Here is a 26,286-nt window from a genome sequence, read left to right as displayed (position 1 = left end):
AGTTGCCTTAGGTGTTTAAACAAATTGCTACACATTTCTCATCTTATCCAGCCATTTCCTCAGGCTTCTTTAAAAAGTGACCACCAGAATACACAAACTAATATGTTCAGATCAGGGAAAGTAGAGGAACCGGCAGAAAGAAGAAAGGATACACTTTTAGAAGAAACTGATGACAAGATCTCAGTCCTAATCCCAGATGTCCCCATTACAATACACAGGGGACACCCTACACAGTCTCGCCAATGCAATCACTAAAGTTATTTATTTTCATTAAAGGGACAGTCTACTCTGTATTGTTTATGAAGCTATATAATCCCTTTATTACCCATTCCCCAGTTTTGCATAACCAACACTGTTATATTAATATACTTTTTACCTCTGTGATTACCTTGTATCCAAGCCTCTGCAAACTGCACCCTTATCTCAGTGCTTTTTACAGACTTGCATTTTAGCCAATCAGTGCTGACTCATAAATAACTACACAGGAATGAGTACAATGTTTATCTATATGGCACACATAAACTGACACTGACAATGGCAAAACCTTATAAAAGGGGCATTTATTAATACCATCTGAGTATATTTTTAACTAGACATTATTTTCTCTAATATTACTACTAAGAATGTTGAGATCTATAGCACTAAGTTTAAGCTACTTTTAACAGTGTTTGTTTGTGTGTGTGCAGGAGTCCGGCTGGACCCTGATTTATTGGCAAATTTTTCAAATAAAGTTATTTAGTATGAATGTGCCAAATTGAATGAAAATTTTCTTTTTTACATATATATTTATAGAGTTGGGCAATCTGCTTCTTTCTTTCAATTATTCTTGCATTTCAAGTACATAACTACCTTTGATACCATCTGATAAGAGTGCTCATTGGGACTATCGCTAACCCACGCACTCAATATTAAAGGGACATATCTGCAATTGGACTGTGTGGACTGGTGTCTATGAGATATGTATTACTATTACATGCTTAATTCTACCATAGGTCACTGTGGACTTTATATGCTTGATTGTATTTTGTATTCAGCTATATCAGGCCCCTTTTGGCTTTAGGGATTGACTCTATTAGTCTTAGGCTCAAATTCTGGAGTAGACTGTTCCTTTAAGGACCAGTAAATACAGTCAATTTGCATAATCAACAAATGCATGGTAAACAGACAATGCAATAACACTAAAGGCCCATGTATTAAATGGCATGCAGGCAAGTTTCTCAACTTGAGAAGCTGTCCGCACACCTTCGCTGCATACGGCATTGGATCTATGAGTCCGCTGGCCCGTATGCATCATTACACACTCTGATGAATATGTAATGCCCACCCCTTAAATCGAGTTATTGGTAAGGGACTGTCAATCTCCGAGAGCGAGCAAGCTCTTTGTGATTTCTCTTCGCCACCTCTGAGGTGGTGATGAGTATAAGAAGCAGTAGTCTAATGAACGTTGTTTTTTAAATTGTGGGAAGCAGGCTCACATGTTCAAGTACATCGAGCCCTTAGTATGAACTTCAAATGAGTAATAGATTTTTTTCTGACAAATTTCAAAGTTATGTATATTTCCACTCCTTCTGTATCATGTGATAGCCATCAGCCAATCACAAATGCATAAACGTATATTCTGTGAATTCTTGCACATGCTAAGTAGGAGCTGGTTACTCAAAAAGTGTACATATAAAAAGACTGTGCACGTTTTGTTAATGGAAGTAAATTTGAAAGTTGTTTAAAATTGCATGCTCTATCTGAATCATTAATGTTTAAGTTTGACTTGAGTGTCCCCTTTAAACAGTATTTGGGAGCTAATGGTGATAACTGAGAAGGCCTCTTTAGCAGATAAGGCATTAAACTTCACTAGTGAACTGCACAATCTTAGCTTTGGTACTCATATTTAGATGAAAGGATGCTAGAAAAAAAAACCAGATGGATAGATCAGTGATCACTAATTAATTCAGTTAGAAGGACAAGATTAAACGGAGAAATGTTCTCTGAACTTTCGGAAAAGTGTCATTCAAAATGTATTTCAGTGCTTTGTTGTTTTGAAAATGTTATATTATTGTGCTAATAAACCAGCTTTTTCACTTGGAGCAAATATTTTAAAGCTTCATTTTACCAATATTGCCATATCACCTCTCCACCATTTCCCTTTCTCTAATTGTAAATGTCCCTGTTTCTATTAAAGGGATACTAAACCCAATTTTCTTTTCTTTCAGACAGAGCAATTTTAAGTAACTTTCTATCTTACTCCTATTATCATTTTTTTTTCAGTTCTCTTGCTATCTTTATTTGACAAAGCAGGAATGTAAGCGTAAGAGCCAGCCCATTTTTAGTTTAGCACCTGGGTAAATGAAGCCACCAATCAGCAAGGGATACACCCAGGGTTCTGTTTTACATGTAGGACAATTATTGATTTTAATTTGTTTTTCATGATTAACTGCTCTTTATGTGATCTGTTCAGTAAACCAAAACATGAGATGACATAAAAAACTTACCTCTACTAAATTAGTAATTGATTGTTATTGCTTACAATTTACAGTTTGCTATAAAGATGATGCTATAAACAATACTAAACAGAACAAACAGTAGCAAGATCATTACATTTCCTAGCATACATTTTGGGCAGTGCCTTAAAAGGATATGAAACCCATTTTTTTACCCATGATTTGTAAACAACTTTCTAATTTACTTCTCTTATCTAAGTTGCTTTGTACGCATGGTATCCTTTGTTGAAAAGCATACCTAGGTAGGCTGAGGAGCTGTTGATTGGTGGCTGAATACATATACCTAATACTATTGGCTAACCTGTGAGAATAGACATTTTTTTAACAAAGGATATCAAGAGACTGAAGCATATTAGATAATAGAAGTAAATTGAAAAAGTTGTTTAACATTGTATTCTCTATCTAAATCATGAAAGAACAATATTGGGTTTCATGTCCCTTTAAACTGTTTAATTAAAGGGACAGTAAAGGCTAAATTAAACTTAAATGGACTGGATAGAGCATGAGATTTTAAAAAAACTTGTTATTAATTTTGTTTTGTACTCTTGGAATCCTTTGTTAAAGAATATTCTGAGGTGGGCCCAGGAGTGTGTACAAGTCTCTAATCATCTGGCAGCTGTGTTTGCAACATTGTTTATAGCAATATTATACATCAATACAAACACTGCAGCCTAGACTGCTAAAGACACAAGCACGCTCTCAATCTTCTATCCGCCTACATAGCTTTACTCTTCAAAAAAGGATTTCAAGAGTGCAAAGCAAATTTGATAATGAAAGTAAACTGGAAATTTGTTTTAAATCACATGCTCTATTTGAATCATGAAAGTTTTCTCTTGACTACTGTCCCTTTAAGCGTTAAAAAAGACTTTGTAATGCAGTTATATTTATTTTAATTTCTCCTCCTTTAATTTAAATCTGAATATTGTAGGGACTGGAGTGTATGTTGACCCACTTTGGGCTAGAATACGAGTGGTGCGCCAATTGTAGCGCACAAGCAATAAAGGGTATTTTGTTGATCTTTGCGCTCAATGGAAATAGCACGTGTATTATGAGTTGATATTTAGCAATCATTTTAAGTATGTACTCACTGTAAATATTTCACATTACAATGTTCTTCACATAGGGGAATATGTTTAAATAAATATTCCTATATACATATCTGTAGATATCTATATATATATACTGTGTATATATATATATATATATATATATATATACACATATATATATATATATATATATATATATATATATATATATTAACAAAAAGTCATCAGATATATATAGAAATATATATTTAGGAATAAATAGAACATACAGGGAGTGCAGAATTATTAGGCAAATGAGTATTTTGACCACATCATCTTCTTTATGCATGTTGTCTTACTCCAAGCTGTATAGGCTTGAAAGCCTACTACCAATTAAGCATATTAGGTGATGTGCATCTCTGTAATGAGAAGGGGTGTGGCCTAATGACATCAACACCCTATATCAGGTGTGCATAATTATTAGGCAACTTCCTTTCCTTTGGCAAAATGGGTCAAAAGAAGGACTTGACAGGCTCAGAAAAGTCAAAAATAGTGAGATATCTTGTAGAGGGATGCAGCACTCTTAAAATGGCAAAGCTTCTGAAGCGTGATCATCGAACAATCAAGTGTTTCATTCAAAATAGTCAACAGGGTCGCAAGAAGCGTGTGGAAAAACCAAGGCGCAAAATAACTGCCCATGAACTGAGAAAAGTCAAGCGTGCAGCTGCCAAGATGCCACTTGCCACCAGTTTGGCCATATTTCAGAGCTGCAACATCAATGGAGTGGCCAAAAGCACAAGGTGTGCAATACTCAGAGACATGGCCAAGGTAAGAAAGGCTGAAAGACGACCACCACTGAACAAGACACACAAGCTGAAACGTCAAGACTGGGCCAAGAAATATCTCAAGACTGATTTTTCTAAGGTTTTATGGACTGATGAAATGAGAGTGAGTCTTGATGGGCCAGATGGATGGGCCCGTGGCTGGATTGGTAAAGGGCAGAGAGCTCCAGTCCGACTCAGACGCCAGCAAGGTGGAGGTGGACTACTGGTTTGGGCTGGTATCATCAAAGATGAGCTTGTGGGGCCTTTTTGGGTTGAGGATGGAGTCAAGCTCAACTCCCAGTCCTACTGCCAGTTACTGGAAGACACCTTCTTCAAGCAGTGGTACAGGAAGAAGTCTGCATCCTTCAAGAAAAACATGATTTTCATGCAGGACAATGCTCCATCACACACGTCCAAGTACTCCACAGCGTGGCTGGCAAGAAAGGGTATAAAAGAAGAAAATCTAATGACATGGCCTCCTTATTCACCTGATCTGAACCCCATTGAGAACCTGTGGTCCATCATCAAATGTGAGATTTACAAGGAGGGAAAACAGTACACCTCTCTGAACAGTGTCTGGGAGGCTGTGGTTGCTGCTGCACGCAATGTTGATGGTGAACAGATCAAAACACTGACAGAATCCATGGATGGCATGCTTTTGAGTGTCCTTGCAAAGAAAGGTGGCTATATTGGTCACTGATTTGTTTTTGTTTTGTTTTTGAATGTCAGAAATGTATATTTCTGAATGTTGAGATGTTATATTGGTTTCACTGGTAAAAAGAAATAATTGAAATGGGTATATATTTGTTTTTTGTTAAGTTGCCTAATAATTATGCACAGTAATATTCACCTGCACACACAGATATCCCCCTAAAATAGCTAAAACTAAAAACAAACTAAAAACTACTTCCAAAAATATTCAGCTTTGATATTAATGAGTTTTTTGGGTTCATTGAGAACATGGTTGTTGTTCAATAATAAAATTAATCCTCAAAAATACAACTTGCCTAATAATTCTGCACTCCCTGTATATTCTTCTATGTAAAGAACATTGGAATGGGAAATATTAAAATTTCATGTTGGTTTACCGCTCTTGAATATACGTGGTTGGGTTAGCAGGTGAGTATGAGTGTTACTTTTTTTTTCCAGTTTCCATGCTCCATTGAAGTCTGTGTGGCAATACATTAATGCAGTTGCAATATTATAATTACAAATTTTTGTGTGACCAAGCATGCGCAAAAAGCATCTCTCTAGCATAGTTTACGCTCCAGTGTGAGAGGTAAATTGCGCTACTCTCATAATCTAGTTCTTTGTCAGGTGTCCAGTAATTACCAGGGCAGTCGGGTATTTCAACTAATTGGCTATTTAAATATATGGGGGAGAAACTTTTTTTTTAATGTACTTTTTTTTTTTAAATGCCTTAATACTTCACATATATGGCTTATAAAGAAGTGACACTCTGGTAAAGGCAACCAATTGAGCTGAAAAAAAAGCCTTGTGTGTTACTGTAAGTCGAAGCGGTAAAATTACAACTGTGTGTTACGGGGGTAAAATCCTATTACTGGGGTTCTTTATAGCAGCAAATGGTGTGGGGGTATTGCTCTTTATTACTTAAAGTCAATGGGGAGTAAAATAACTACACCCAGAGGGTGAAATCACTAAATCATTTGTTACTGGCAAGCCAAGAGAATTCCCCCATTGTTGTGGAACCCAAAGTAAAGCTTTAGTTATAACCTACCAACCTTCCCCAGTAGCCTACTGGTTGTCCAATAATTTGGTATAGGAGAACTTACAATCATACATGCTGCACAGTGATTGTTAATGGTTCAAGGGATTTGTCCCTGGACAGCAAAACAATAAAACAATTGCTACCAAATTTAAAACAATAGATGCTTTAAAACACTTATTTTGAATGCAGATATTTTGATATGCTGTGATTCATTTCTGGTACACACGCACACATACACACACACACGTGCACACATACACACACACATGTACACATACACACATACACACACACACGCTCACACACATACACACACAAGCACACATACACACACACACATATACACGCACACACACACACACACGTGCACACACACACACAAGCACACACACACGTGCACACATACACACGCACACATACACAAACGTGCACACATACACACGTGCACACATACACACACCTACACACACACACACGTGCACACATACACACGCTCACACACGCTCACACACATACACACACAAACACACACACGTGCACACATACACACACATATACACGCACACATACGCACACACACACATACACACACGTGCACACATACACACACGTGCACACATACACACACGTGCACACATACACACACACGTGCACACATACACACACGTGCTCACTTACACACATACACACGTGCACACATACACACGTGCACACGTGCACACATACACACGCACACATACACACACATGCACACATACACACACGTGCTCACTTACACACATACACACGTGCACACATACACACACATACACACACATACACACACACACACAAGCACACATACACACGCACACACACACACACACGTGCACACATACACACGCACACATACACACACGTGCACACATACACACACGTGCACACATACACACACACGTGCACACATACACACACGTGCTCACTTACACACATACACACGTGCACACATACACACGTGCACACGTGCACACATACACACGCACACATACACACACATGCACACATTCACACACGTGCTCACTTACACACAAATCTTTAATTTCTTTTTTTAAGACTATACTTTTAGCAACATGTTTGCATTATTTGTGATTTGTATACAAACTTCCAGCCTCATCCGCTAAGTCTACGTGACTACATATGTCACTGATGAGCAGGAAGCAATAAAACATTTACCCAGGCCGTGTCTATTCATTTTTCAGTAAATTACAGGACCCACAGTATTGTGAGTAGAGATCACGCTATTTACCATAATTCCACTTACTAAAGGATTTTACCAAAGCAGACCCAGAACTTATACTGAGAGAGCACAAATATTCATGCAATATGCCTCGAATGTAAAACTCTCTGCAAGCAAAGAAACTCAGTAGATGCTAACATAAAAACTGTCTTCTTTGTCTTACAAAAATGCATTTAATGTTATATTGGTGTCTGACGTATGATTCAATAATGAAAAAAAAATACTTTTATTGCAAAAGCATCATTGTAAATGTTCAGCCAAGCTTCATTATTTTAAAGAATGTGTTATAAACATTTGCAGAACTGAACCAAATAACTAAACAAAAACTTAGAGAACACAGTGAAACACCAAAATCTAGCTGAAAATGAACCCGCGTGCTGTCTGCAGCTACCTGCAAGATGCCTGGCAACCTTGGTTTTATGGAAGCTAGGTGTTTCTGTTTACCTAATTCATGAAAATATTGTTTCAATATTATAAGGCCTTCTGTGTTTATTGTTCCACATTTCATTTACAATAAACCAAGAAATATCACATTTTGATAAAAAAAAGCTACTTACTTGCAAGTAAAGGAAAGACCTTTATTCCTACTACATCTCTTAGCACAGTCTTCTGTGTTGTTGCATTTTTTTGTTTTCACTTCTAGGGCTTTATTTATTCTTATTAAAGTAGTATCTGGCGTCTTTTTGTAGTCATGTAAAGCGTTACGTCTTCTTTTATTGCTCTCTGAGAAAAAAAGGCACAAGATGAAGAAAATGATGAAGGGAAAAAATGAATGAGAAATTCCTGTTTCTAAAAAAGTTAATATATAGTAATTATTATATTTATGTATATGACATCTGTACAAACCCGTAACTTAAAAACAGTTCTTAGAAACAAAATATCACAGTGACAAAAATGTTGCAGCTACATTATTGTGCATTCAACATTGTAACCCATCACCGTGAAAGTTTTGTTAGCGCTTTGTGTGCCAGAGAAGTATCTAGCGTCTTGTTTCATTACACATTACAGTCACTGATTCACCTCTGGAGCTGTCACCTCAAATTTAACCTTACCCTAAATCAGTTATAATTCTAATAACCCTAAATCAATTTATAGATTTTTTTATATATAGATAGATAAATGTAGAATACTGAAGAAAAAAAATAAAAAATAGAAGTCAGAAAAAGAATGCTGACTCTCTGGCACCCTCTTAGGGTCATATTATGAAATTGAGTTTATCGGGGGGGGGTTGCGCTCATCAGGTAAATGCGATCGCTTGAGTGCAATCATGATTTATGCTAGAATGATTACTGTGTTCTAAGAGCTCTGGTTAACTGTTTCACAAAACAAAAAAGTGTCACAAACACATCAAAAATACATTACAATGTACAGTTACACACAATAACACCATCTAATAAAAAATATTTACCAAAAAATATTGCATAAAAAAGTTATAAGGGCTCAAAGATATGAGGTCTCAGGTGTTAGAAAAAAAAGCATGCAAAGGGCTTTAACATAGATATACACACATATACATGTATAACATACATATAACATCTGGATACACTGTTTCCAATGCAGCAAAGGGTTCTGGGTTAGATATGCAAATGAGGTTCACAATGATGGGATGGTCTGAATCACTGTACTATCCTTAGCTAAGCTTAAAAGCTGTGTATACAGCAATGTTATGGCGTAAAGGGAGTCTGCGTAAAAGTAGACTGAGGTGAGTCATTTTGAACCTCATTTTGAATATCTTACCCAGAACCCTTTACTGCATTGGAAAGTGTATCCAGATGTGTTCTGGGAAAAGCAAGCGTCCTGACTTGTTTAGATTTGTTAAATGAACTATGCAATGAGTTATTTTCTTTACATTTTGTGCCTAGTGGAGGCTTTTAAACTCACTTTTCACCTCCCCATAATTTAAAAAGTTGTATATATATATTTATATGTATATATATATATATATATATATATATATATATATATACATTGTACCAAAATACCACCAGAAATATGTATTTATGAATAAATAGAATGCATTCTGCTATGTGAAGAACATTGGAATGTGAAATATTCATATTTTCATGCCGGTTTAGCGCACATGAGAGTATGTGATCAGGTTTTGCTCGAGTTGGGGATTTTTCCCCACTTTTTTTGCTCTATTGACTACTATGGACATTTATATTATACATTTTTGCATGCATCCAGTTAGTGCTCGTGTGAAAACCGTTTACTTTCAACCTGTAATACAAGCACTACCCGACATGTGCAAAAAGCTTACTTCTATCGGAGCTAGCGCGTAAGATGGAGAGTTAAATCGTGCTCCACTTGTAATCGAGCCCTTAATTTGTTAAGCTCAGCATTAAAAAAATACTTTTTAACTTTGTTTGCACCTTCTTGTTCACATTCAAACGTCTCAAAAATGTCAGGGGTTTATTTTGAAAGGGGAGGCAAAAGGAGGCCGTGTGTCTGAACTAGTAGGGTCCAAAGTATATGAGTCAGGGAACAGACTGACTCAAATGAAAGGCAGTACTAGAGTATGTGTAATTCTACTTCAAACCTGCAGCAGCCCAAGTACCATGTACTATTGAAAAGGGGCAAACTGATTGGGTGGGAGGGTAGATAAAGAGGGTTTAGCAGTACCTCAAACACCCTGTAAGAATGAAAAGGCGCTAACTGATTGGGTGAGAGGGCAGATAAAGAGGGTTTAGCAGATAAAGAGTGTTTAGCAGTACCTCAAACACCCTGTAAGAATGAAAAGGCGCTAACTGATTGGGTGGGAGGGTAGATAAAGAGGGTTTAGCAGTACCTCAAACACCCTGTAAGAATGAAAAGGCGCTAACTGATTGGGTGAGAGGGCAGATAAAGAGGGTTTAGCAGATAAAGAGTGTTTAGCAGTACCTCAAACACCCTGTAAGAATGAAAAGGGGCAAACTGATTGGGTGAGAGGGTAGATAAAGAGGGTTTAGCAGTACCTCAAACACCCTGTAAGAATGAAAAGGGGCTAACTGATTGGGTGGGAGGGTAGATAAAGAGTGTTTAGCAGTACCTCAAACACCCTGTAAGAATGAAAAGGGGCAAACTGATTGGGTGGGAGGGTAGATAAAGAGGGTTTAGCAGTACCTCAAACACCATGTAAGAATGAAAAGGGGCAAACTGATTGGGTGAGAGGGCAGATAAAGAGTGTTTAGCAGTACCTCAAACACCATGTAAGAATGAAAAGGGGCTAACTGATTGGGTGGGAGGACAGATAAATAATATGTAGTGTTACCCCACTAGATATTTGCTTTGGAAAAAAATAGATTTGGACAAATTATTCATTCAGAATTTTAAAAGAAATGTATCCATATTTCATTAGGCATGTCATTTGTTTCAGATGAAATTTGCTAACAAAAAATTTGTTGGTTAACAGACTTTTTTTCAAAATAAATGAAATGCCCTGCAGCTCCCAAACCCTAAACTTACTATAACTGACTCCTTAAAACACCACAAACAGTAACTCTATTATACCACTGGAACCCCTTGCACTTAACTCCTTAATAACTGGACCCTCCACCGCACTCAACACCTAACAGCTGGGACCCAACTGCAACTAACCCCCTAACCACTGGACCTCCACTGCAACTAAATCCTTAACCGCCAGACCCGGATCCCACTGCAATTAACCCTTTAAACTTTGGGCTAGAATAGTTGGGGTGGTAGTCCTGCAGTTAAGGTTTAATTGCATACAAATGAAAATTATGAAATTACACTTTATTTAACATATATGCAAAAAAGACATTACCATAGATGTAATGCTGCAGCCAGTTAGAAGGAATTGGTATAGTTACTTCCAACCTCCTTAAACAAAAACTGGCTGTCCAGCATCCATCTATAATTAAAAAAGATGCTATAATAGGCTTATTAGAAAAATGGGAAAATCACTTCCAAAATTCTATAAATCATCAGCCATGTAATATAACATCTGAAGGTGAGAATAAAATAAAAATAAAGGGCTTGAGGGTTTGGTTAAGCGTGGGTCAGCTAGTTAGATGGTAGGTTAGGGAAAAGGCTAATAGCAGGATTTGGAGAAATCAAAAACTAAATAACTCGCACCAGTATTCACACTGACTGCAAAATAAGCTATGCACTCAAAGGCGTCCTCCTACCTGCGTACTGCTTTGATTAAACAAAGTCAGATGATTTCTAGCTATTATCCCTAAATTAAAAGTATATTCCAAAACATTCATACAAAGCATTCAAAGTTCAAAACCAGACAGTGGATTGTAGCTCAATGATCTCTTAATATCAGAGTAAAATTGTATATCCCTGTCTGTGTAAGATACTGTGCTGACGCTCAGTGTAATAGGTAATTTTGTATTACTATGTTGCTGTGCAACGTGTGACTATGTTGCAAACCGTGAGTGAACAATGTACAAGACAAAGTCAGCTCTGTCAACTAGCCCCTTAATAGGGACTTACCAAAATACCAAGTCATCTGGCACATATAATATCTTAGGCGGATTTAGTATAGTAGGACCGCTCGTATAGACTGTATGAATGTTTGACAAACACGCTGTTGCCAGGCTCCGCCCACCGACGCATTTCCGTCACTAAGCGTGACTTCGTCAGGGCATAGGGCCAGCCCAGCGTTAGACTACGCTCTTTATGCCTAATGGTCATCATGGTAACGTTTTAGTTACTCCATGAGTGATTTGCGGAAGTGTAGCTCCGCTTTGGCCTCAGTAGATGTTCGCTTTGGATATCATCAGTTTCAACTAAAATTATTCACAGTGTATTGCCAAAGATAATAAAGTGTTATATTCAGAATGGCTCCGGAGTATTAAATTGCACATTATGCTATTAATGATGTTAATATTGGCTATGTATAGGGATGATCTTTAGATAACTCATCATATCATATAGGGTACTAATCACCAAAATATCAGGTAGTATTATCTATACATAGAAAATAACAATCACCACAGCGAGGCATCTTGTTTCTTAAGACAGTAACTGATGGCACAAATACTGTACCATATACATTAATGCCAAGATATCTATAGGCAAAGGTATTGCATACTTGCATATAATATACATGTCTATTTATTCATAATCAAGGTATGGTGTATAAACATTAACTCCTTTATTGCTTGGAATTTGTAAGCCGGTAAACCACCCAGGTATAACGGTGGATAATAATATAGCTCTCCCTATATTAATAGCGTTTATTTAAGAACATTGTGTGTAGATTCTAGGATGGTCACGTATTCATCATGTGAAACATATCCCAAAAGTGTTCTTCTATATCTATCAAGTCTGTTATATAGTTCAGACATAGGGGGGGGGGGGGGCTCTTTTTCCTTAGTGACCGGCCTGCTATTTTGCTTATGCCTAGCGATAACTATTGGATTAGTGGGTGTGGATTACCCTGTTAGTTCAGGTCAGATTATGAATAAGTGTTAGGTGTTCGTGTATGTCTTAAAAGGACATATTGTATGCTGTTAACTCATATGGCGTAATACTGAGCCATAAACTTCAATGCAGGGTTGTCAAAATATCTAAAAGTAAGAACTCTATATACACGTATATTGTGTTTGTACTTTAGGGATAGTAATCATCATTTGTGAAAATACATCCACCGGTATATCAAGGTGTTATAGCTCTCCTTCAGTTGTTATTAATCTATATATCTATAGATATAAGATTATCCTGGAGATTGTGTGTCTTCACTATAGGACAGTTATGTTTTCATTATATACACATAGCGTCCCCACACAATTCTTATAAATCTATAGAATCTATTATATAGTACTAATTAGGGGGGCTATGTCTTCGAACACCCACATACAGGGAAACAATATGAAATCAAAGATTTTCTGAACTGCAGACCAAAAAGAGTTTTATCTACATTGCAATGTGCAAATGTCCCTGAATTTATGTGGGTGAAACATCTAGAGAACTACGGACTAGAGTCCTGGAACACATAGGCGATATAAAATGGAACAGGAATGTAACTGTGGCACAACACATGAATAGTGCACATCAGGGACACAAATATGACATATTCTTTTTTGCAATGGAGCAACTAAAAGTTAAAGGCAGAAGAGGTGACATCACAAAGATGTTATTACAAAAGGAATGTAGATGGATTCACGAACTACAATCCAGCGTACCTAGAGGATTGAATGAGGCAATATCATACAAATGCTTTATATAAAATACAGATATCTAACACCAATCAGTATCTGACGAGGTAGAACTGTATATTTACACTACTGCATCCTAATACTAGGGTAACCTTGTGACAAAGCACCAACCATGAGACATAGCCCCCTAATTAGTACTATATAATAAATTCTATAGATTTATAAGAATTGTGTGGGGACGCTATGTGTATATAATGAAAACATAACTGTCCTATAGTGAAGACACACAATCTCCAGGATAATCTTATATATCTATAGATATATAGATTAATAACAACTGAAGGAGAGCTATAACACCTTGATATACCGGTGGATGTATTTTCACAAATGATGATTACTATCCCTAAAGTACAAACACAATATACGTGTATATAGAGTTCTTACTTTTAGATATTTTGACAACCCTGCATTGAAGTTTATGGCTCAGTATTACGCCATATGAGTTAACAGCATACAATATGTCCTTTTAAGACATACACGAACACCTAACACTTATTCATAATCTGACCTGAACTAACAGGGTAATCCACACCCACTAATCCAATAGTTATCGCTAGGCATAAGTAAAATAGCAGGCCGGTCACTAAGGAAAAAGAGTCCCCCCACCTATGTCTGAACTATATAACAGACTTGATAGATATAGAAGAACACTTTTGGGATATTTTTCACATGATGAATACGTGACCATCCTAGAATCTACACACAATGTTCTTAAATAAACGCTATTAATATAGGGAGAGCAAATTCCAAGCAATAAAGGAGTTAATGTTTATACACCATACCTTGATTATGAATAAATAGACATGTATATCATATGCTAGTATGCAATACCTTTGCCTATAGATATCCGGGCATTAATGTATATGGTACAGTATTTGTGCCATCAGTTACTGTCTTAAGAAACAAGATGCCTCGCTGTGGTGATTGTTATTTTCTATGTATAGATAATATTACCTGATATTTTGGTGATTAGTACCTTATATGATATGATGAGTTATCTAAAGATCATCCCTATACATAGCCAATATTAACATCATTCATAGCATATTGTGCAATTTAATACTCCAAAGCCATTCTGAATATAACACTTTATTATCTTTGGCAATACACTGTGAGCATCTACTGAGGCCAAAGCAGAGCTACACTTCCGCAAATCATTCATGGAGTAACTAAAACGTTACCATAACGACCATTAGGCATAAAGAGCATAGTCTAACGCTGGGCTGGCCCTATGCCCTGATGAAGTCATGCTTAGTGATGGAAACGCGTTGGTGGGCAGAGCCTGGCAACAGCGTGTTTGTCAAACATTCATACAGTCTATACGAGCGGTCCTACTATACTAAATCCGCCTAAGATATTATATGTGCCAGGCCACTTGGTATTTTTATTAAGTCCCTATTAAATACACATTTGTATTTTTACACTTGGTGGTCGATTTATCAACCCGTTAATGCATCTGTTTCCTCGCGAGCCTTCAGGCTCGCCAGAAACAGTAGTTAAAACCGCTGCTCTTTAACTCATCTGTCACCTCTGAGGCGGCAGACAGCAATCAGCCTGATCGGATACGATTGGGTTGATTGACACCCCATTGAAGAAATGCTTGTGCAATGATTAATGCTGAGAGTGTATGCTGTCGGCATCTATCGATGTGTGGCACTATGATAAATCGGCCCCTAAGTGCATTTGTTGATTATGCAAATCTACTGTATTTACTGGTCCTTAAATGTTAAATTGCAGGAAAGGGGGCAAAATAAATGAGGAAAGTATTTTGTAAAGTTTTTTTTTAACTACACTTATTTAAGGGACACTGAACCCAATTTTTATATTTTATGATTCAGATAGAGCATGTAATTTTAAGCAACTTTCTAATTTACTTCTATTATCAATTGTTCTTCATTTTTTTTGCTATCTTTATTTGAAAAAGAAGGCATCTATGCTAAGGAGCCAGCAAATTGTTGGTTCAGTACCATGGACAGCACTTGTTTATTGGTGCTGTCCAATCAGCAAGGACAACCCTGGTTGTTCACCAAAAATGGGCCGGCATCTAAACTTACATTCTTGCTTTCAAATAAACATACCAAGAGAATGAAGAAAATGTGATAATAGGAGTAAATTAGAAAGTTGCTTAAAATTGCATGCTCTTTCTGAATCACAAAAGAAAAAATTTGGGTTCAGTGTCCCTTTAAACATTTGATAATACAATCTCATACTGTTTAATATCCTTTTCATGAATAAGTGGAATTTAAGCAGTGTATGTTTATGTATCCACATTTCTAATAATTATAATTATAAAGTACAGACACATTTCATAGGTCTTTTTACGACATAGAGGAAATTAGATTAAACCTAAACAATGTAACATGAATAAGCTTATGCTATTGTACATTACAGCTGACAGATAATATGAAAACAGATTCCTGTAATCTGTATTCTTTAACATGACTTTCCTATGAGACCAACACTCAAAATGGAAAAAAAATATATCTCACTTAGCACAGCTGGTAGCAGACGCCCAGTGATGGTGTGAGGTCTGATGGGTGATATACCACAGATAAACATAGCAGGAAGCTGTTCTGTTCATTAGAGCGCATAGGGCAGGACCTCCTTGTGATGAACGCTTCATTCTTCTTTTGTACATGCAATTAGAAGCATCTGATTCTAATATATTGCACTGCTGGTGAGTGCCATTGCATTTAATAAGAAAAAGCTGAATATTCTATTATGTAACACACCCCTACAATGTGGGGAACCATTATTAAGCCATTTACTTTTATCATCTTTTTTTTTTTCCAAAGACATTTGAAATCTAACATGCAGCTCAAATTTATTACTATTAGTTTCAAAGTGATTCCAATGACTTAGAGGCACCATTTGAATTAGAGAAAAATGTTTGCGTTAGAAAATGATGTAACTGCAGAATCTCGTTGGAAATCTAATGGAATGCTATTACAAATGTAATTTTGTAGGATTTCAAGTACGTTTTCACAATGATTTACATGGAAACAAAATATAAGCAACTGAAACAAAATTAAAACATGACAAATAATGAATATTGTAAATTAGTGCCTAATATACGGCTAGATTTAGAGTTTTGTCGGTAACGACCCGCGTATCTAACGCTGGCTTTTTTCTGGCCGCACCTTTAAAATAACTCTGGTATTGAGAGTCCACAGAATGGCTGCGTTAGGCTCCAAAAAAGGAGCGTATAGCATATTTAACGCAACTTCAACTCTCGATACCAGAGTTGCTTACGGACGCGGCCAGCCTCAAAAACGTGCTCGTGCACGATATCCCCATAGAAAACAATGGGGCAGTTTGAGCTGAAAAAAAACCTAACACCTGCAAAAAAGCCGCGTTCAGCTCCTAACGCAGCACCATTGTTTCCTATGGGGAAACACTTCCTACGTCTGCACCTAACACTCTAACATGTACCCCGAGTCTAAATACCCCTAACCTTACACTTATTAACCCCTATTCTGCCGCCCCCGCTATCGCTGACCCCTGTATATTATTATTAACCCCTAATCTGCCGCTCAGTAAACCGCTGCTACTTACATTATCCCTATGTACCCCTAATCTGCTGCCCCTAACACCACCGACCCCTATATTATATTTATTAACCCCTAATCTGCCCCCCACAACGTCGCCTCTACCTGCCTACACTTATTAACCCCTAATCTGCCGAGCGGACAGCACCGCTATTATAATAAAGTTATTAACCCCTAATCCGCCTCACTAACCTATAATAAATAGTATTAACCCTTAATCTGCCCTCCCTAAAATCGCCGACACCTAACTTCAATTATTAACCCCTAATCTGCCGACTGGAGCTCACCGCTATTCTAATAAATGTATTAACCCCTAAAGCTAAGTCTAACCCTAACACTAACACCCCCCTAAATTAAATATAATTTTAATCTAACGAAATTAATTAACTCTTATTAAATAAATTATTCCTATTTAAAGCTAAATACTTACCTGTAAAATAAATCCTAATATAGCTACAATATAAATTATAATTATATTATAGCTATTTTAGGATTAATATTTATTTTACAGGTAACTTTGTATTTATTTTAACCAGGTACAATAGCTATTAAATAGTTAAGAACTATTTAATAGCTAAAATAGTTAAAATAATTACAAATTTACCTGTAAAATAAATCCTAACCTAAGTTACAATTAAACCTAACACTACACTATCAATAAATTAATTAAATAAAATACCCATAATTATCTACAATTAAACCTAACACTACACTATCAATAAATTAATTAAATACAATTCCTACAAATAAATACAATGAAATAAACTAACTAAAGTGCAAAAAATAAAAAAGAACTAAGTTACAAAAAATAAAAAAATATTTACAAACATTAGAAATATATTACAACAATTTTAAACTAATTACACCTACTCTAAGCCCCCTAATAAAATAAAGCCCCCAAAAATAAAAAAATGCCCTACCCTATTCTAAATTACTAAAGTTCAAAGCTCTTTTACCTTACCAGCCCTGAACAGGGCCCTTTGTGGGGCATGCCCCAAGAAGTTCAGCTCTTTTGCCTGAAAAAAAAAACATACAATACCCCCCCCAACATTACAACCCACCACCCACATACCCCTAATCTAACCCAAACCCCCCTTAAATAAACCTAACACTAAGCCCCTGAAGATCTCCCTACCTTGAGTCGTCTTCACCCAGCCGAGCCAAATTCTTCATCCAAGTGGAGCAAGAAGAGGTCCTCCATCCGGTAGAAGTCTTCATCCAAGCGGGGCAGAAGAGGTCTTCCATCCGATTGAAGTCTTCATCCAAGAGGCATCTTCTATCGTCATCCATCCGGAGCGGAGCGGCAGCATCCTGAAGACCTCCGACGCGGAACATCCATCCTGGCCGACGACTGAACGACGAATGACGGTTCCTTTAAATGACGTCATCCAAGATGGCGTCCCTCGAATTCCGATTGGCTGATAGGATTCTGCCGCTCCGCTACGGATGGATGACGATAGAAGATGCCTCTTGGATGAAGACCTCTTCTGCCCCGCTTGGATGAAGACTTCTACCGGGTGGAGGACCTCTTCTTGCTCCGCTTGGATGAAGAATTTGGCTCGGCTGGGTGAAGACGACTCAAGGTAGGGAGATCTTCAGGGGCTTAGTGTTAGGTTTATTTAAGGGGGGTTTGGGTTAGATTAGGGGTATGTGGGTGGTGGGTTGTAATGTTGGGGGGGGGTATTGAATGTTTTTTTTTACAGGCAAAAGAGCTGAACTTCTTGGGGCATGCCCCGCAAAGGGCCCTGTTCAGGGCTGGTAAGGTAAAAGAGCTTTGAACTTTAGTAATTTAGAATAGGGTAGGGCATTTTTTTATTTTGGGGGGCTTTGTTATTTTATTAGGGGGCTTAGAGTAGGTGTAATTAGTTTAAAATTGTTGTAATATATTTCTAATGTTTGTAAATATTTTTTTATTTTTTGTAACTTAGTTCTTTCTTATTTTTTGTACTTTAGTTAGTTTATTTCATTGTATTTATTTGTAGGAATTGTATTTAATTTATTTATTGATAGTGTAGTGTTAGGTTTAATTGTAGATAATTATGGGTATTTTATTTAATTAATTTATTGATAGTGTAGTGTTAGGTTTAATTGTAACTTAGGTTAGGATTTATTTTACAGGTAAATTTGTAATTATTTTAAATATTTTAGCTATTAAATCGTTCTTAACTATTTAAAGTGATGGTAAACTCTCCCCTTTTTAAAATCAGATCTGGAATGTAAGCGCTATTTTAGATGGAGTTTAATTCATTAGCTGTAATTAAGATGCGCTATAACTTAGTTATTAATATAGATATGAAATTCAAATACCCCACGTTACACCACCCACTTCAAAAGTCAATTTTCCTGTCAGCTAAATGATTGAATTACTCTCCAATCAATGCTCTAGCTACAACAAAAGTGCCATATGGGGAGAGTGCTGATTGGACAACAATTCAATCTGTTAGCTCACAGAAAAGTTTACTTTTGAAGTGGGCGGAGGAGCATGCAGTATTTGAATTTCATATCTATATTAATAACTAAGTTATACTGCATCTTCATTACAGCAAATGAATTAAACTCCATCTAAAATAGCGCTTACATTACAGATCTGATTTTATAAAGGGGAGAGTTTACCATCACTTTAATAGCTATTGTACCTGGTTAAAATAAATACAAAGTTACCTGTAAAATAAATATTAATCCTAAAATAGCTATAATATAATTATAATTTATATTGTAGCTATATTAGGATTTATTTTACAGGTAAGTATTTAGCTTTAAATAGGAATAATTTATTTAATAAGAGTTAATTAATTTTGTTAGATTAAAATTATATTTAACTTAGGGGGGTGTTAGTGTTAGGGTTAGACTTAGCTTTAGGGGTTAATACATTTATTAGAATAGCGGTGAGCTCCAGTCGGCAGATTAGGGGTTAATAATTGAAGTTAGATGTCGGCGATGTTAGGGAGGGCAGATTAGGGGTTAATACTATTTATTATAGGGTTAGTGAGGCGGATTAGGGGTTAATAATTTTTAATAATAGCGGTGCGGTCTGCTTGGCAGATTAGGGGTTAATAAGTGTAGGCAGGTGGAGGCGACGTTGTGGGGGGCAGATTAGGGGTTAATAAATATAATATAGGGGTCGGCGGTGTTAGGGGCAGCAGATTAGGGGTACATAGCTATAATGTAGGTGGCGGCTCTTTGCGGTCGGCAGATTAGGGGTTAATTATTGTAGGTAGCTGGCGGCGACGTTGTGGGGGGCAGGTTAGGGGTTAATAAATATAATATAGGGGTCGGCGGTGTTAGGGGCAGCAGATTAGGGGTACATAAGTATAACGTAGGTGGCGGTCGGTAGATTAGGGGTTAAAAAAATTTAATCGAGTGTCGGCGATGTGGGGGGGCCTCGGTTTAGGGGTACATAGGTAGTTTATGGGTGTTAGTGTACTTTAGAGCACAGTAGTTAAGAGCTTTATGAACCGGCGTTAGCCCAGAAAGCTCTTAACTACTGACTTTTTTTCTGAGGCTGGAGTTTTGTCGTTAGAGTTCTAACGCTCACTTCAGACACGACTCTAAATACCGGAGTTAGAAAGATCCAATTGAAAAGATAGGATACGCAATTGACGTAAGGGGATCTGTGGTATGGAAAAGTCGTGGCTGAAAAGTGAGCCTTAGACCCTTTTTTGACTGACTCCAAATACCGGCGGTAGCCTAAAACCAGCGTTAGGAGCCTCTAACGCTGGTTTTCACGGCTACCGCCAAACTCCAAATCTAGGCCATAATTTGCAGGGTTTTTTTTAAATCCTTAATTTTGTTTTCATTATTCAAATAGAGCATGTAATGTTAAACAACTTTGTAATTTACTTCTATTATCACATTTTCTTTGTTTTCTTGGTATGCTTTGTTGAAAAGCAGGGATAAGGGTTTAGGAGCGTGCACGAGTCTGGATCACTATATGATTGCAGTTTTGCAAGAATGTTATCCATTAGCAAGAGCACTAGATGGGTATCTCTTCAACAAAGAATACCTTGAGAACGAAGCAAATGTGATAATAGAAGTAAATTGGAAAGTCTTTTTAAAAATTGTAAGTTCTTTTTGTATCATGACAGAAACAAATGGGGGTTTCATGTCACTTTAACCAATAATATTAATTCATGTCTTGTGTGAAATTAATAGTATAGTATAATAGAGTTTTATAGCTAACACATTTAACATTCAACATTTACTCTGCGTAGTTTCTTCAAAAGGTTGATTTTATTTTTTTTTAAACATTTTATTTAAGAGGCATAAAAGTGCAGGAAGTAAATTCTAAAATATGCTAGAATATTGTATTAATATATTATTGTTTGCATTTAACTATGTGTTTAACCCCTGCAAACAAATAGTCACAAATAACCATTGTACCAAGTCACCAAGTTTTGCCTCTGGACCTCTCAGTCACTAATGGTAACTGAGGACCACTTTATTGTGGTACATTAGTCTGATCCCACCTAAAATTCACAGTCAAACCTCAAAATACCAGGCAATCCTCCTCTGAACAAGGAATACGGCAACCCCAGACAATCATAAGGCCTCTGTGGGCCTAGTCAGTGAGTTACAGACACCTGGAATTTATAGTCCCAGGTCAAGGCGAATAGGTATATTATGAGTCCAGGCAAGCATTATCTAGTCTATCACTGGTCTGCTAATGACACAGTGATGATCTCCTTGGTGGACGAGTGACAGCTGACTGAAGTTGAGCCGTGATAAAGCAGCGGTACTTGTGGTAGGAGGACATTGTCTGGTACATTTAACACATAGGCAACACATAGGCATCACATGACACAAATTAATTCAAATAAAGGTCTGAGAACACTTCCAAAATCTTTTTGTAATCTTTTCTTCAAATATCTGATTTTGGCATTAACATGATTACCATGCTAAGTTTAGGACTTTGCATATTGTTACTGCGCTAACTCCTTTTCTCCATAGACTTCTATGATGCACACTAAAAAAATATGTAGTTATTGCTTGTGCGCTAACTTGGTACTGCGCTAGATCAATTGCTCTACAGTCGAAGGTGCATTACAAATTCCAATGTTTTTCACTAAAAGAAAATGTTCTTTTTATTTCTAAAAATAAATATATATATATATATATATATATATATATATATATATATATATATATATATATATATATATATAATTAAAATACAATTCTAATTGAAGAACATAGGCATTTCAAGTATTTCTATTAAGAACACATTAAAACATATTCAAAATGCAATACGCATTATCACTGGACAGCGCAAACATTAAAGGGACAGTCAAGTATAAATTAAACTTTCATTATTCAGATAGGACTTTTAATTTTAATTGACTTTCCAATTTACTTTTATCATCAAATTTGCTTTTTTGTCTTGGTATTCTTAGTTTAAACTAAACATAGGTAGGCTCATATGCTAATTTCTAAGCCTTTGAGGGCTGCCTCTTATCACATGCTTTTTAAATCTCTTTTCAACACAAAGAGACAGAAAGTACAAGTGGGCCATATAGATAACACTGTGTTCAGGCACAGGGGGTTATTTAAGATTTAGCCCAACACAATGCTAACTGCAAGACAATAGATAATAAACAGTCACAGTCATGTGATCAGGGGGCTGGAAGAAGGTTCCTAGATACAAGGTAATCACAGAGGTAAAAAGTATATTAATATAACTGTGTTGGTTATGCAAAACTGGGGAATGAGTAATAAAGGGATTATCTATCTTTTAAAACAATAACAATTCTATGGTTGACTGTCCCTTTAATGCTCGACTAGATATTACAAGTCCATAGTAAAGCACGTTAACCATAGAAGGGTAAGTGCGGCCAACATTACTCTAGCACAAACTATACTTTCAATGGATATAGCTAACTTGCACGCATATTACCAGTTGAAAGTTATAGTTTCTGCATGAGCGAAAGCTGAAACTGCGCTACAATATTCAGTGCAACTTTAGACCTGAAGTAAAGTGTAAGGGTTAAAAAAGGTTTCACAAAACACATTCAAAACACATTAAAATAACGTATTACACACATATATGCACTTTTAATAAATTAATCATTTAAACATTAATAAAAACTTTTTAAAAGGGTTAATGCCTTCTCTGGAGCATCATCTGCCCCATTACCACTTTCTGTTGGGGTACATCAAGGTTCTGTCCTCGGCCCCCTTCTCTTTTCAATCTACACGTCATTATTAGGTTCCTTAATAAAGTCCCACGGGTTTCAATATCATTTGTATGCTGATGACACCCAAATCTACCTCTTGGCACCAGACCTACCTCCTTCCTTACTAACCTGTATCACTAACTGTCTTTCTCATATCTCATTTTGGATGTCCTCTCACTACCTTAAGCTAAATATCTCCAAAACTGAACTCCTTATTTTTCCCCCTTCTTCCAAAATCTCCACCCCCAATTTTCTATAACTGTTGATAATTCCATCATTAACCCTACCCTGCATGCCCGATGTCTTGGGGTCACACTAGACTCAGACCTTTCCTTCACTCCTCACATTCAGTCCTTGGCTAAAGCCTGCCTTTTCCACCTTAAAAACATCTCTAAAATTAGACATTTCCTTACACAAGACACAACTAAGATTTTAATCCACTCTCTCATCCTTTCCTGTCTCAACTACTGCAACTCCGCCCTTTCTGGTCTACCAAGCTGCTGCCTAGCTCCTTTACAATCCATAATGAATGCCTCTGCCAGGCTCATCTTCCTTACACGTCACTCTTCATCTGCTGCACCTCTCTGCCAATCCCTTCACTGGCTTCCTCTTGCCTCCAGGATTAAACATAAAATCCTCACTCTGACATACAAAGCCCTCAACTGCACAGCTCCCCCCTACATCTCAGACCTTGTCTCCAGATTCTATCCCTCCCGTCCCCTTCGCACTGCTCATGACCTCCTACTCTCCTCTTCTCTTGCTACCTCCTCACATTCCCATTTACAAGACTGCTCCAGGCTGGCTCAAGACTCTACTATTCAGGGATGCATGCAACCTACACTAACCATTTCCTAACTCCATTGCTGTCCCCTTGAACCCCTTAGCATGTAAGCCTATGAGCCCAGATGTTTTTAGATGACCTTAATAAGAGCCGACTACAACAGTGCAACTCTCGGCATGGCCCTTTATCCATTTGACCCCTATAAATGTTATCTTGTATACCGTCTATGTTTATAGCGATGCGGAATCTATTGCGCTCTACAAATACCTGATGATGATAACAATAATAATAATAATAATAATAAATCAGGAGCTTCTGGAAATGGGTTTCCATGACTGAACAGCTATACACAAGCCTCACATCAACACGCGCAATGCAAAGTATTGGCTGGAGTGGTTAAAATCATGCAGCCACTGGACTCTGAAACAATAGAAATATGTTCTCTAGTGTAATGAATTACAATTTACTATCTGGCAGTTTATGGACGAATCTGGGTGTGGAGGATGCCAGGATAATGCTACCTACTGGAATGCATAGTGCCTACTGTAAAGTTTGCTGGATAATGGTCTGGGGATGTTACTGAGAGTTTGGGATAGATGCCTTAGTTCCAGTGAAGTGTGATCTTAATCCTACAGGATACAAAGATATTTTAGATAACTGAGTGGAAATGTGCCAACTAACCTATCTGCCCAGCCGTGACTATGGGGAGAGAGTGGGCATGCAGGGGTTAAAAGCACTTAGAATCTGCTTCCCTTATACCTTTTTCCCTACAATGACTTAAAAGGACACCAAGTTAACCCCCAAATGCTGCTTATACCTCCCCAGATTAACGTTACTGTCACCACCAAGTTTTGAATAAGAATGTCTTGGTAACCCAATAACTCAAATGACTAACAATTATGTAACGTGACTTTAACATTATCTCTACAGAGTGTGAATTCAGATATTAGAGCCCAAAGACAGAATTAGATTATAAATATTTTTAAATAACAAAAGAAAAATGCATATTACACACTGCCAAATTACAAAACAGAAAGCATACAAGAAACTAAATAAATGCAGATATACAGTTATTAAAAAATAAACTGGGACATTAACAAACCTAATCTTTCACAAATATCTCTTATAAGTGTTTAGTAAGCTTGTGGGAACTACTTTGAAATGTTTCTCGCATGTGGTCCCCCAGAAGATCTGATATAATGTTGCTGTACATTCAGTTATATCCCCGAATCTACCTTTGTCTTGTCAAAATAAGAGCCCATCTTGTTAATTATGACCACTTTTTGGAATTCCTTATATAACAGTACCAAGAGGAAGGGGCGTTTAGAGCAATGCAAGCTTGGAGACAAACAGATCAAGTCAACCCTGACATTGCTGGGAAATACCACCACCTCTGCTGGGTGGCCAGTCCAGGTATTAACTACTCCTCATGAGTTTATCATGACAGCAACCTATGTAGCAACAGTTTGGTGAAAACACTTTCCCTCTGTGTTGCTACAAGGTTCATGAAGATATGGTTTAATTATATTAGTGCATAGGAGCTTGAGTGGCCTGCACCAAGCCCTCACCTCAACCACTTTGATACCTTTGGGATGAATATGATTGATGATTGCAAGCCTACTTTTCCAACATCAGTGTCAGACATCACAAATGCTTTTTTGGCTGAACAAGCACAAATTTCCCCCAGACACACTCCAAAAATCTTGTTTGAAGCCTTCCCAGAAGTGTGGCAGCTGTTATAGTCACAAATGGGGGCCAACTCCATATAAATGCACATGTTTTTAGAATGGCTTGTTCAACAAGCTCATATAGGTGTGATGGTCAGGTGTCCACTTTATATTCAATTTAATTTATTTTATTATATAATCGTAATTGCCAAGTTGGATAATGATGGAGAAGTAGATCTTTAAGCTCTGTGATAAGATACACTTACACTGTGTGTTTTGTATTTTATATTACTTTACACTTTAGATTGGGTCTTTTCAGTATTATAGCATTTAAGCTTTGGACTCTTCATTTATATTTCAATACATTTAAATTAAGCTCTAGCAGTGATTTTACAAATTCTGATTATGTTTTGAAAGTTTTTGTGTTACTTCAATAAACCACCAGTCATCTGCCACCCAGTTCTTTGGATTTATTCTTCCTTGCTTGACTGTAAACAGTTTCCTTAACTTTATCACTCTATGCAAATTGTTATATTTTAAATATAGTGGGGGGTTTTCACTAGGTTTTATATTTGTGGTGTAATTTTATATGTAGAAAAAA

The 26,286-nt window shown here is 36.9% G+C and overlaps 1 protein-coding gene across 1 annotated transcript in view; it reads right to left on the bottom strand.

The window, feature by feature from the left end:
• Positions 1-26,286, bottom strand: part of HGF (hepatocyte growth factor) — a 244,420-nt gene that overhangs the window by 180,730 nt on the left and 37,404 nt on the right. The window contains exon 2 of the mRNA XM_053716517.1: positions 7,910-8,075. Within this exon, the coding sequence (XP_053572492.1) occupies positions 7,910-8,075 (166 nt within the window). The remainder of the gene's footprint in view (positions 1-7,909; positions 8,076-26,286) is intronic.

This window comes from Bombina bombina, chromosome 6, assembly GCF_027579735.1.
Source record: "Bombina bombina isolate aBomBom1 chromosome 6, aBomBom1.pri, whole genome shotgun sequence".
Classification (NCBI taxonomy): Eukaryota; Metazoa; Chordata; class Amphibia; order Anura; family Bombinatoridae; genus Bombina; species Bombina bombina.
This window is presented reverse-complemented; position numbering and strand designations above follow the sequence as displayed.